The sequence below is a fragment of the Ammospiza caudacuta genome, chromosome 9 (assembly GCF_027887145.1).
Source record: "Ammospiza caudacuta isolate bAmmCau1 chromosome 9, bAmmCau1.pri, whole genome shotgun sequence".
Classification (NCBI taxonomy): domain Eukaryota; kingdom Metazoa; phylum Chordata; class Aves; order Passeriformes; family Passerellidae; genus Ammospiza; species Ammospiza caudacuta.
The window spans coordinates 38,501,235-38,514,903 of record NC_080601.1 but is presented as its reverse complement, the minus strand read 5'-3'; the positions used below and the strand labels follow the sequence as shown (position 1 = coordinate 38,514,903).

The 13,669-nt window shown below is 55.7% G+C and overlaps 1 protein-coding gene across 1 annotated transcript; it reads left to right on the top strand.

Moving 5' to 3' along the window:
• The first annotated feature begins 5,623 nt into the window (after positions 1-5,623).
• On the top strand, positions 5,624-12,648 carry BNIP3 (BCL2 interacting protein 3). Its single transcript, XM_058810517.1, has 6 exons — positions 5,624-5,714; positions 8,040-8,214; positions 8,833-8,917; positions 10,804-10,910; positions 10,999-11,148; positions 11,770-12,648. Exons 1-6 carry the CDS (start codon positions 5,678-5,680, stop codon positions 11,819-11,821), a joined length of 606 nt encoding a protein of 201 aa, XP_058666500.1. The 5' UTR covers positions 5,624-5,677; the 3' UTR covers positions 11,822-12,648.
• The last annotated feature ends 1,021 nt before the right edge of the window (positions 12,649-13,669 follow it).

Here is a 13,669-nt window from a genome sequence, read left to right as displayed (position 1 = left end):
CCATCCCTCCCATGCCCAGATCAGCCCCGCTCCCGCTCCAGACCCTCCGTTCCCCCGTTCCGTGGCTGTCCCTTCCCAGCCAGCCGAGGCTGCTGTCCCAGAGCGCTCAGGCCCCATGCTCTGGCCAGCGTGGGCATTCCCAGCTCCTTGAGGAAGCCAAAGCTCTGCATCCAGCGCAGCTGGAGCCCACACGGAGCTGCTCCTCCTGCCTTGCTGGAAAGGGCAGGGGGGGATTGAAGGACACTTGGATTTAAAAACAGCTGCCAGGCTTTGTACTTGCTCCTGGCAATAGGGATGGGATCAAGTTCTAGACTCATGGAATCATGGGCTCTTCTGGGTTGGAAGGGACCCCAAATCCCCCCAGTGCCACCCCAGCCATGGCAGGGACACCTCCCACTGTCCCAGGTGCTCCAGCCCCAGTGTCCAGCCTGGCCTTGGGCACTGCCAGGGATCCAGGGGCAGCCACAGCTGCTCTGGGCACCTGTGCCAGGGCTGCCCACCCTGCCAGGGAACAATTCCCAATTCCCAATATCCCACCCAGCCCTGCAGGGAACAATTCCCAATTCCCAATATCCCACCCAGCCCTGCAGGGAACAATTCCCAATTCCCAATATCCCATCCAGCCCTGCCAGGAACAATTCCCAATTCCCAATCTCCCACCCAGCCCTGCCAGGAACAATTCCCAATTCCCAATATCCCACCCAGCCCTGCCAGGAACAATTCCCAATTCCCAATCTCCCACCCATCCCTGCCCTCTGGCACTGGGAGCCATTCCCTGTGTCCTGTCCCTCCATCCCTGTCCCCAGTCCCTCTGCAGCTCTCCTGGAGCCCCTTCAGGCCCTGCCAGGGGCTCTGAGCTCTGCCTGGAGCTGCTCCTGCCCAGGTGAGCCCCCCCAGGTGTCCCAGGCTGGCTCCAGAGCAGAGGACTCTGGACTCAGTCCATGTCCCATGGATGCCCACCCCTGTGGAAGTGCAGGGCAGGAACTGGGTGTATCCCCTACAGGAACGGCATTCCCGGGTGCCAGCGTGCTCTGCAGTGAGCTGGCAGTGCTGGAGGGTGGAAAAGGCAGGTGTTGTTGCAAGGTTTGATCTGAGGACTAAAACACATGGATAAAAAGCAGGTCTGTAACCCCCAGTGTGCTGTATCCCACTGCTCCTCATACCTGAGGAAATATCCATAGTCAACAGTCACTCACTGAAAATTCCCCTTTCCATCAGAAACTAATCACAAATATGCATAAAGGAAATGCCTTTGGGTACAAGATACTTCCAACAGCCCCACACCACAAATTTCTCTACAAGAAAATAGGATATAGGACATATTTGTTTGGTTTTGTGTTTTCCTGACATGAGAAATAGTGAAGACTGGGAAGAAGACTGGGAGCTGTTCCAGTGCATGTCCATGAACTCCTGACAGGAATGACAGAGTGACCTGAGTGCAGGGCTGGGAAGCAGAAAACTACCCTGGAACACAGTTTCTGTCTTAGAAAGGAGGGTCTGGGGTTTTTCCTCTCTTTAACAACAGCTGTGTATCTGGAACTTTGCATAGAAAATCTTCATTTTCCCTCCATCCAAAGCTCACAACTGTGCAGGACAACAAACACATGACTGCTGACCAGATTCCTTAGAAACTTGTTCCTGTTTTTGTGGATCCCAGCGCTGTGTTCCCCTGCCTGTTCCCTCTCGGTGGCTCAATTACCCTTTGCCAAAGGGACCTGTAGTGGCACTTGGAGACAGCAGGGCTGGCTGTGCCTCTGGGAGCTGTGACAACAACGGCTCTGGGACAAATGAAACTGGTTTCTATTTTTAGAGCTGAATTGCAACACTTTGTGGGAGTTTGTAAGCAAAACAAGTCACGTCGCAGGCAGTGCTGTAAGTGACCTGCACAAGAGCCCAGCAGCGGTTTGCATCACTCAGAGAATGGGGGTTTGTTTTTCAGCTGGCAAGCGCTCAGGAGGGGCATTCCTCTGGCAGCTCCCATGGGCTGAGCTGCACACAAACGGGAACGGGCTTTAAAAACCTGAAGTTAGGAAGTAAAGAAGAGCTGAAGGCATTGTCATGCTCTGCTTTTCTGATTCACGCTGGAAGTGGTCAGTTTCTTCCATTGTGAGGCTGAAAGCAAACCAGCAGCGCTCTGGGCTTGGTTTAAGCCCTGGTTTGTGCCCTGTCCAGCTGTGCCAGCACAGGTTGTGAGCTCCCTGTGACACCGAGCTCAGGTCAGGCAGCATCAATGCCCCTCTGCAGCCACCACAGAACGGCACAGAGAGTGTCACAGACACCTTTTATGAAAAATCCTTTCCTTAGGAGTTTTCCTCCTGGGAAGCTGGGAGGCCTCAGGAACAAAATGCAAACAATGGTTATCTGCTGCTGTGGGATGCAACAGGTGCAGCTGGGATTGGTCTGGTGTGGTTGTTTCTAATTAATGGCCAATCACAGTCAGCTGGCTCGGACAGAGAGCCAAGCCACAAACCTTTGTTATCATTCTTTGCCATTCAATTCTTAGCCAGCCTTCTGATGAAACCTTTTCTTCTATTCTTTTCGTATAGTTTTAATGTAATATATATCATAAAATAAGAAATCAGCCTCGTGAAACATGGAGCCAGATCCTCGTCTCTTCCCTCATCCTCAGATCCCTGTGAACACGGTCACACAGAGCTGTGGGGATTGCTGAGGAGTGTGACAATGGCCCAGGACAGCACAGCCCTGCCACGGCAGCGGCCACACCACACACAGGCTTTTATTAACTCTCCAAATAGAATGAAATCAGAGAACCAGCAAATCTCACAAGGGTTTGGGCTGCAAGGGACCTTAAGGCTCATGGTGTTCCACCCGTGGTGGGCAGGGACACCTTGCACTGTCCCACATCAGCAGCCTGGGTGAGCAGCAGTGGGCTGGAAAGGATGCAAGAGCAGCTGTGTGGTTAATGATGAACCTGGTTCCCAGAAATGCTCAGCATGAAACACACACGGCTGGATTTCCAGAGGCAGCCAGGGAGGTTAATGACCAACCCTCGGTGGGATGCAGACAGGGAGTGCTCAGATTCCAGTGGGGTTTGAGCCTGTGTCTGCACAGGACAGCAACAGTCACGGAATCACCAAATCATTTGGGTTGGAAAAGCCCTCCCAGCCCTGGAGTCCCAGCTGTGCCCATGCCCACCCTGTCCCCAGCCCTGAGTGCCAGCTCCAGGTGCCACCTGCAGGGATGGGCACTGCAACCCTCCCTGGGCAGTGCCTGAGCCCCCTTTCCATAGGGCAATTCCTGCTGTGCCCGCCCTGAGCCCCCTGGCCCAGCCTGAGGCTGTTCCCTCTGCTCCTGTCCCTGTTCCCTGGAGCACAGCCCGACCCCCTCAGCTGTGCCCTCCTGGCAGGAGCTGTAGGCACATTTTCCCAAATCAGTCCTGAAATTCCCACTGTCTCACATTGTACTGCAAGGAAGTGGGTGGATTACTTTGATTTTTATTAGTAAGAAACCAAAGAAATGTCAGCAAATATTATCCATTTCTAAACTAATGCAAGTGTATCACGGGTTTGGGATTACAAGCAACTTCTTACAAGCAATGCCTGAAATACCCATCCCTCACAGCTGGGCTGAGCCCTCGTTTCAGGCCCAGCCCAGAGGCTGAAAACCAAACACAAAGTTGAAGCTGTCTGAGCAGCAAGTGTGACTCCATACCCAAATCAATGCCTTTGTTATTCTGTGGAGGAGATGGTCACTGTTTGTGGCTTGAAGGGAATTAGTCAATACATGATTGGTCTGTGACATGCAAGTAAATAAGGTTAGGGCGAGTCCCAGCTGCGCAGAGGATCGCAGTGCAACAAACCAATAACCTTTCAAAGACTTCATCCAACAACAGGAAAATTCACAATTTCTCCTGATGACAGCACAGTGTGTGTCTGCCAATAACCCAAAAGTTTCTGCCATCATATTATACATGAAAATAAAAGCATTTGCCCAATGACCAATGCAAGAGCAGCTGTGGCTGCCCCTGGATCCCTGGCAGTGCCAACCAAGGCCAGGCTGGACATTGGGGCTGGGAGCACCTGGGACAGGGGGAGGTGTCCCTGCCATGGCAGGGGTGGCACTGAGTTAAGGTCCCTCCCAACCCAAACCCTTCCGGGATTCTGTGATTCCCATATCCCTCCTGAGGCAGGCAGGCAGCCCTTGCTATGTGCCTGCAGTGCTGAGCTCCCTGTTCCTCACAGCCGAGGCAGGGCTGGCTGCAGGAGAGGAGCAGGTCTCAGAGGCAGAACCTGCTGTGCCCCCCCGTTCCAGGCAGTGCTGCCTGCAGGAGAGGGGCAGATCCTGGAGCCAGAACTTGCTGCGCCTCCCGTTCCTCACAGCCGAGGCAGGGCCGGCTGCAGGAGAGGAGCCGGTCCCAGAGGCAGAACCTCCTTCCCGGGGAGCGGCTGCCTTGCCCGGTACCCGTGCCCAGGGAGGGAGGCTGCCGTGCCCGGCCCGGTGCCCCGTGCCCGAGGCTGCCGGCAGCAGGGAGCAGCAGGGAGCAGCAGAGCTCCGCGGGAGGAGCGGGAGCGGCCCCGAGCGCAGGCACCGGGATCCCGGCCCTCGTTACCCGGTTAAACCTGGCCTTTGCTCCTACCACGGACGGCTCTTCCCTGCTGGAACAGAACCGCTCCATTGCCCCTCCTTATCCACCGGCTACACAGAGTGCCATGCCCACACCCCTAACACCCGGCCTTGTCCTTCTGGGACGGTTATAAGGCAATATTTACAACTCACACGCAATTTCTGATGTATTTCACTGGGGCTTTGTGACTCGGCTGCAGAAAGGCGCAGGTGAAAACAATTCCAGACAAGGCAGAAAAGCCTGCATGTTTTAATTGAGTTAATACTTTGGCTAAATAAAATCAGGTTTTATGCGTTTGTCCTTACAACGTCCCAGCAGTAAATCAGTATCTGCTTTCAAATAACAACACGAGTTCAGTGGTTGCCGCTGTCGAGAGCCCTGATGGCATCGCGTCAATTAAAGACCAAAATATTTATTATCTATTATTTATTACTATTTATTAATTTTCTTGGGGCTGTTTTGTGCAGGCCTAAGAGTTGCACTCGATGACGCTTGTGGGTCCTTTCCAACCCAACCATTCTGTGATTATTACCTATTTTAGGGCCATGTATCATTCGCCGTCGGGGCTGGCTTAGCGGCCGCAAGCTGTGACTTTGCAAGTGGACGTGTCTGCTTTGAAACCCCCTCCGTGTATCCTTTGAAATCCCCTCCGTGAATCCTTTGAAACTCGCTCCGTGTATCCTTTGAAATGTCTCCGTGTATCTTTTGAAACCCCCCCGTGTCCGCCTTTCCCGTGTGACTCTGAAGCGCTGCGCGAGAGGCCCGCGGGCCGTGCGGAGCGCTCAGCGGCCAGAGAGCGGGAGCCATGAGGGATGATGTCTGGCGGGATGATGATATTCTGAGGGATGATGTCCCACGGGAACCATCCCCGCTCTCCCGTTTCCCCGCCCGGCCCCGCTCCCTCCCCGCCATCATGGCGGCCCGGAGGGCGCTGAGGGAGCGCGCGGCCCCCCGCTCCATCTCTGCCCCGCCCCGTCCCGCCCCGCCGCTCTGGCCAATGGGCGGGCGGCGCGGCGCTGACGTCAGCGGGGCGGTCACGGTGCGCTGAGGCGGGCGGCGCGCGGTCAGTGCGTGCCCGGCCGCCCGCCAGCCATGTCGCGACAGAGCCCTCAGGAGGAGAACCTGCAGGGTAAGGCCGCGGGCAGCGCCGCGCAGGGCTGGCACCGCGCTGCGGGCTGTGGGGGGCACTGCCCGGGCGCTGCGGGCGGGCCCGCGCGCGGCCCTTCTGTGTCGCGATATTGGGTGATTGCCGTGGCCGATGTGCGCGCCGCAGTGCGTGTCCGTCGCCCCGCGTCCCGGGGAACGGGCCCGGTGGGGGTGCCTGTGAGCAGGGCTGGGTCAGTCGCGGGGATCGGGTGTTGGATAGCCCCGGATTGGCCGGGAAAGGGAAAATCCCACACACAGTGCGGCTGGCACGGGGGTGTAGCGATTTAGGGGCCATCCTCATCGCTCTGCGGAATTCTGCTTCTTAATTCCCGGCGTTGAAAGCTGTATCTTAAGAAAACTACGCTTCCCAGCGCTGATCCTGTGCTTTGCGGTGCTGGTCTGTGCTCGCACATGTGTCCTGGGCTGGGATATCGTGACAGACCCCTCTGTCCCGAGGCCATCCCCGAGACTTGTCTGGCCGGGCTGCTTCGCCTCTCCTGGGCTTCGGTCTGTTTGTGTTTCCAGCCTCATAAAAACAGCTGCTTTTATCTTTAACTGGTGATATCACAGCCGGTTCCATGTGCTCCAGCACAGCCCTTCTCTCAGGAGGGGAAAGAAAAGAAGGGAGAGGGAAAGGAGCGGAAAATTGTAAACCACGTATTCTGTCCCTGGTGCTGCAATCCCAATCCTCTCCCTGCTTTATCCCGCATTCCCAGGGCTGTACCCAGTAAGAGTTCAGCAGATAAAGTCTTAATTTGAGCTCTAGTGGTTGTGATCGTCCTTTGGTAACAACTTGGGCTTCCCTAGGTTTCGGGGGGAAAGGGTAGGGAGGGGTTTGTCTGGCTCCGAACACGCTCCCTGCCACATGCCAGGCCCTGTCACGTGGAGGGGAAAATTCCCAAACAAACCCAAACAACAACAAACCAGCTGTGAAGGAAAAGAGGATTGGAAGAAAAGCATCTCTTCCAAACTCGGTGGGCTGGAATGTTTGTATCCAGCAGGTTTTGTGGTACTTCGGCTGTCCAGATGGAGGTGTGTGTATTTGGGATGGAGATACTCGTGTTGTTGATGCACGAGGCAGTTTGGCTTTGTGCTGTTCCATTTGGTTTTGGAGCCCTGGGTCTCCTCCCAGCCAGGATATCTGGGATATCTTTGCTGGTCTGACGTTCCTGCTCCACACTGAACCCCTGCTCTGGCTTCTCCCCACCTGGTTCCTGTGCTGCTGGGTGCCTGGGAAGGGAGCCTGCAGCTCCAGCTGCTCCTGCTCTTTGTTCCCTGGGCAGCCCGAGCACCTCTGGCCCTGTCTCTCCTTTCCCTGCTGATTCCCTAGACATCCCTGCCCAGAATCCAGGGAATTCCCACTGCCCTCCTGCTCCTGTCCTCGCTGCTCTGCTCCCTGGGCACTGCTGGGGCTGGGCCACATCTGCTCCACAGTGGGGTTCCTCTGGCACTGGTGTAACTCGGGAATTTTCTGTTCCCTGAGCTCATTCCTGGGGGGCTGGAGGGACAGGACACCCCACTGCCAGGGGCAGGGCTGGATGGGATATTGGGAATTGGGAATTGTTCCCTGGCAGGGCTGGATGGGATATTGGGAATTGGGAGTTGTTCCCTGGCAGGGTGGGCAGCCCTGGCACAGGTGCCCAGAGCAGCTGTGGCTGCCCCTGGATCCCTGGCAGTGCCCAAGGCCAGGCTGGACACTGGGACACCCTGGGACAGTGGGAGGTGTCCCTGCCATGGCAGGGTGGCACTGGGGGGATTTGGGGTCCCTCCCACCCAAAGCATTCCAGGATTCCATAGGGAGGGAGCAGCTCCCGGCCCTGCAGTGAGCTGTCCCTGCCCAGGAGGGAGTTGTTATTCCCTCCCTTAGGAAAACAAAGGCCATGTGACCGTGTTAAATATACTGCTAGCAGCAAACCCATGACAGCCTTGCCACACTCCCGCAGTTGCTTAACAGCAGCACCTACAAATGGCACTGGAGAAAGGCTGCACTAAACAGTCCCTGAGCCCAAAGTCATTTCAACAAACGAACAACTGAACTTTGGCAGCAAAAGTCCTTGGGATTATCCTGACTGCCACCTATGTTGAACAATAAAAATTGAACATACCCTACAAGATCTGTGTGTGCAGAGAGAAACAAACACAGCGTACTGCTGAGCAGCTGCCTCCCAGCCCTGTGAGCCCTCCCGGCCCAGCTGCCTGCCCTTTGCATTCCGGGCTGTTTATGAGCTGGGCAGCAGGGCTGGCCCGTGTCCCTGCAGTGTCACTGGCAGCCCCAGGCCGTGTGCTCAGCGCTGCTTTCTGCCCGCAGGGTCCTGGGTGGAGCTGCACTTCAGCAATGGCAGCAGCAGCTCCGTGTCCACGGGCAGCCAGGAGCAGGTGCCGGCCTCGCTGTCCATCCACAACGGGGACATGGAGAAGATCCTGCTGGACGCCCAGCACGAGTCGGGCAGGAGCAGCTCCAGGGAGAGCTCCCACTGCGACAGGTGAGCAGGGCTGTGCCAGGTCACCACGGGGTCCCCAGGGTGTGCCAGAGGCAGAGACAGGAATGCTGCACGGGTGTGTGAATGCCATGTGCTGTTTGTGTGAACACGGGTGTGCACAGGCTGTGTTTTGTGTGAACACGGGTGTGCACAGGGTGTGTTTGGCGTGTGCTCCCATATGAACACGTGTGTGCATGTGTGCCTGGAAGCCAGGGCAGATGTGCAGGGGGTCACAGAGCAGCCCAGCCCTGAGCCAGGTGCTCAGGCAGTGCCATCAGTGCATGTGCTGCATTGGATGGGCTATGAGCTCTCCAGCCTACATGGTGTTTGGAAAAGCCCAAACTCCAGGACTCAACTCCACAGCAGGACATGGCCTGGCAGGTGGGGGTTCAAACCAAGCCCTGCTGCCACTCCTCATTTGCTGCCTGTTGTTTCTGTGCAAGTGCCAGGGCTCCCCAGCAGCGTGGGCAGAGGGCTGGGGTCAGAGCAGTGCCTGGGGTGGCAGCACTGCCCCGTGCAGCCCCTGGGGCACGCCTGGGGCACGCCTGGGCAGCGTGCCCTGCTGCCAGGGCTCACAGAACACCTCACCTCCTCCTTTCCTGGTGCCTCTGTCCTGTGCAGCCCTCCTCGCTCGCAGACCCCCCAGGACAGCCACAGAGCTCTGGAGATAGAGAGCCACAGCAGTGGGGAGAAGAACAGCTTCCAGGTAAGGTCCTCACCGTGCTGGGGGACAGGGCAGCTCTGTGCTTGGGGCAGGAGCAGCAGCAGCTGCTGAAGCAGAGACTTGCACAGCTCACAGCACCCCTGGCAGATCCAGCCTGGCTGTGTTTGTTCCTGACACGTGGGGATGTTTTGGTTTGGTCTTTCCAATCTGTACTGAGAATTTTCAGAAGGATTTGCCCTCTCCCTTTGGCTGCTGATGGGGTGCATTTCCTGCATCCCCCACCAATGCTGAAATGCACCTCCACTAATTCAGTAGGAATTTTAAAAGATATTTTGGCAGCAGCAAGAATTTCTAGAGTCACTTAAATATGGCAGCCAAAAAGACACAATTTCCAAGCCCTGCCATAGCTTTGATTCCAGGTATTTTAAGAATTAATACCAAACCTGAATATGTGCTGCTTTGGAAAACTCCCTGTTCTGATTTCACTTTGTAGGTTTGTTTACCTTGCAAGGAAAATGAATAAACACATTTGCAACAGGAGTGGGGGAAATGATGTACATTGACCATATTTAATCAATACAGGGCTTATTGCAGGATGACGGGCTGAAATCTGAAGTCTCCAGTGTAATAAATTAGCTTTTAATATTAAAAAAATGACTCACAAAATATTTTGAGGAAGGAAGTATTTCAAGGAGGTGAATTTTTCTGCATCATTTCTACAACTCCTGCCAGACTCCAAGGACTCAGCTTTAGGTTAGCTAAATGTGGTACTGCAAGTTAATTATTAGTGGAAATTATTATTTTATATTGTCAGAAACACCCTTCAGCTGTTTAAAGATCATTATTTAGACTTTGAGAACAAATAACCCCAAGTTAGAAAGCCATGAGAATTCCAGCTGCCTGGACAGTTTTATTTCCATCCTGTGTGTGTGTGTGCATGCAGAGCTGGTGGAATTCTGGGAGCAGGATCTATTTTTGTCCCAGGGCCTGGGCTGTGTGGAATGGAGCTGAGCTGAGCCAGGAGCTCTGCCCTGACTCAGCATTTGTGCTGTAACTGCACCACAGCTGGGGCTGGGGGGCTTCTGCCGTGAGCACACCCCTGGCCAGGCTCACCGGCCTGCCACGATGGCCAGGGATGGAAGTGCTGCCTGCCAGGGGCTGGGCACGGGCTGCCAGGGGCATCTGCCAGCTCTGAGCCTGGCCAGCAATGCCTGTGCCAGTGCCATCGGGGCTGGGGCAGGGCAGCAATGCCTGTGCCAGTGTCCATCAGGGACAGGGCAGCAATCCCTGTGCCAGTGTACATCAGGGACAGGGCAGCAGTCCCTGTGCCAGTGCCATTGGGGCTGGGACAGGGCAGCAATGCCTGTGCCAGTGTCCATCAGGGACAGGGCAGCAATGCCTGTGCCAGTGTCCAATCCCTGTGCCAGTGTCCATTGGGGCTGGGACAGGGCAGCAATGCCTGTGCCAGTGTCCATCGGGGCTGGGACAGGGCAGCAATCCCCGTGCCAGTGTCCAATCCCTGTGCCAGTGCCCATCAGGGCTGGGAACTGGGGATATTTTGGGACTGTGCCTAAGGATTAAATGCTTGGCTCTGGGATTTCACTGCCAGGGCAGTCTTGTCTCGGGCACATATGGGATATTGGACATGGGATATTGGATATGGGATATGGTCTTTGCCATTCTCACCCCGCTCTGAGGATGGATCTCCCTGCTCCCGCTGTTGGTCTGGGATGTGAACACTCCCTGGAAGGGGCATGGAAAGGGCTGGGAACGGGGGTGCCAGGGCTGGGCAGTGGTGCTGGCTGCAGGCAGAGCTCTGGCAGCTCCAGCTGCCCTGCTCAGTGTCAGTGCTGGGCAGTGGTGCTGGGTGCAGGCAGAGCTCTGGCAGCTCCAGCTGCCCTGCTCAGTGCTGCTGGTCTCGCTTGCAGTCCGAGGAGGATTTCCTGGAGAGGAGGAGGGAGGTGGAGCGGCTGCTGAGGAAGAACGCGGATTGGATCTGGGACTGGTCCAGCCGGCCCGAGAACATCCCGCCCAAGTGAGTGCTGCCCCAGCTGCTGGAGAGCTCCTGCAGCTTCTCCTGCTGCTGCCTGAGCACACAGCTCACCTTCCTTCTCCACATCCAGGGAGTTCCTCTTCAAGCACCCCCGGCGCACAGCCACGCTCAGCATGAGGAACACCAGTGTCATGAAGAAAGGGGGGATATTCTCTGCAGAGTTCCTGAAGGTTTTCCTCCCATCCCTGCTGCTCTCTCACCTGCTGGCCATTGGACTAGGGTAAGGTTCAAAAAAAAAAAAAGGTTTTTACCTGCTTTCTTTGAGGCCTGATTCTGATCCCCAATTCCCTCTTTGTCCAAGACGGTTATTCAGGAAGTGCTTCCTGCCTGTGGTATTGATGGATGGTTGAAGTTTCTGATTTTCTCCATTTGGGAATTTCTCAGAACAATTAAGAGGCAGGGAAATGAGGAATTCTTTACACTGGAACTGTAGTCACACAACACTTAGCTCCACTGGAGATGAGACTCCTAATCTCACAACTAGGAGACCAGCAAAGCAAAAAGCTAATATTGAATAGATTTTAAAGTTTCACTGACATAAATTTAAAAATATTTAATATTATTTTAAATTACTCAGCAGATGTTTTAATTCCCTCCTGGGAGGGATGGGGGATGTTTCCTTTCCACAGGAGTGTGGGGCAGGTGCTGGGCCCTGGGGCTGGGAGGGGCACCAGACCAGGGGCAGTCACGGGGCTGGGCTCCGGGGCAGTTCTGTTCCTGCTGCTTGGCTGCAGCTGGCAGTGCTGCTCCTGCCGGCAATTGCAGAGGCAGGGCCTGGCACGGAGGGCATTCCCAGCACTGAAACAGCCGGGCTGTGACCGTGTGCTCTGACCTGCTGCAGGATTTACATCGGGAGGCGCCTGACCACCACGGCCTCCAGCAGCACCTTCTAGAGGCACCGGGGGTGGAGCTGGAGCGGAGCAGCCGCAGCTGGAGCGCAGGAGGTGCAAGGAGGGGAGCTGGTCGTGGCCGTCGTGTGTGTGTCCTGTCCGTGTCCTGTTTTAGTTTAGTCTAAAAATGGGAAGGGAGACGCTGGAGCTCCCGTGTCACGTAGAGCCTTCTGGATCAATCCCCGCTGGATAACCCCACGAGCACGTGCAGATGCTGTGATGTCCCTTAGTGCTTTTAGTGAAGTACCTGAGCATTAGAGCAGCTCCGTGTTTCAATCAGCCCCAGCTTTCTGCAGCCCCTGTGCTGGGCCGTGTCCATCCCGCCCTCCCGTGCCTGTGGTGGGAATGTCCCTGCTCTGCAGCCCAGACTGGAGCGGCCTTAGGGATGATCCGGGAATTCCCGGGGGCTCTCACTGCCCCGGGCAGCCTTTCCTCTGGTAGGTGTGGCTTAGTTCACTTCGGTGGGAGTGTAAGGTGTTGAGACACAGTGGGAAGAGATGAGCACGTGGGTAAAACTCCATCAGTTTGTCCTAGTTCAGAGGTAGAATTTGGATTTAGTGCCTACTAAACGCTGCTTTTGCCAGGACATTTATTAAACCCCAGCAGTTACTCCAGGTTCTCTGCTGCACTTACCGCAGGCTGTCGCTTACAGGCTTTTCCTGTCCCACCTCAATCTGCACCTGACCCCAGCCCTGGGCACATGAACCACAGGGGGGCTTCTCCTTGGTTTTTACTGATGCAATGCCTTTCCCTTCCGTGATTTTACCTTATTTAATGAGAAAATGAATGTTTGCCAAAATACCGTGTTTTATATATTTAAATAAAAAGGTTCCTGGTGAACTCAGTTTCCTCATTCCTTTTCCTCCAGGGGTTGGTGAGGCTCTTGGCCTCTGCCTGCCCCTTTCCCGCTGGTCACTTCCTGACACGGAATGGAGATGCTTCCATGGAAACAGCATCAAGCAAAGCTCAGCCAGGCCCTGGTAACCTGCACTCAGTGCCCACACAGGGTGTGATGCTCCTGAGGAGCTGGAAACCATGGAAGGGGTGAGGCTGGAAAAGCCCTGTGAGCCCGTGGAGTCCCACCATGGCCAGCACTGCCCCATGTCCCCAGGTGCCACATCCACAGGGCTGTGAAATACCCCAGGGATGGGGGCTCCAGCCCTGCCCTGGGCAGCTGTGCCAGGGCCGGGCAGCCCTTTCCGGGAAGGAATTTTTCCTACCCCCTCAAGAGCAAAGCTCTGAATGCTCTGGTGCTGTTTCCCTTTGCTGTGGGACTGGGAGCAGCAGATCCCTGCTGAGCACACGGCTGGGCTCTGGCTGGAGAAGGGAAGGGGTTAAACCAGGGTGTCCCTTTTTCACTGCCACTGTCCCCCAGCTCCTGCCCCCAAAGCTGACACCCTGGGGCAGTGCTGGCTGTCCCAGTGAGGTACTGCAATGTTCACCCACCCCTCAATGCAGGGACCTCAATCCCAATTTCATGGCATGGCCATCACCAGGGGCCGAGCCACAGCCTTGGCCTGCAGGGGCTGGGTGCAGCTCCCTCGGCTGCTTCCCTGTGGGCCTGCCCAGAGGGCTTTGGGTTGGGAGGGACCTGAAAGCCCACCCAGCTCTGCCCCATCCAGTTCCACCCCTGGCCATGGTGGTAAAACCTTTCACTAGACCAGGTGCTCCACTAGGCAGCAGTTTTACCAAACTTGACACTAAAATCTGGCTTTAGATAAAAGGATAAAAATTCCATGAGAATAGTCAAAAGCTAATTGTAAGTGGTACAAGCAAACAGGACTGCAGAATAGGATATTCCACTTGTGTGTGCTGAGAAAGCAGATCCACAACCAGCAGCCCAGGCCACTC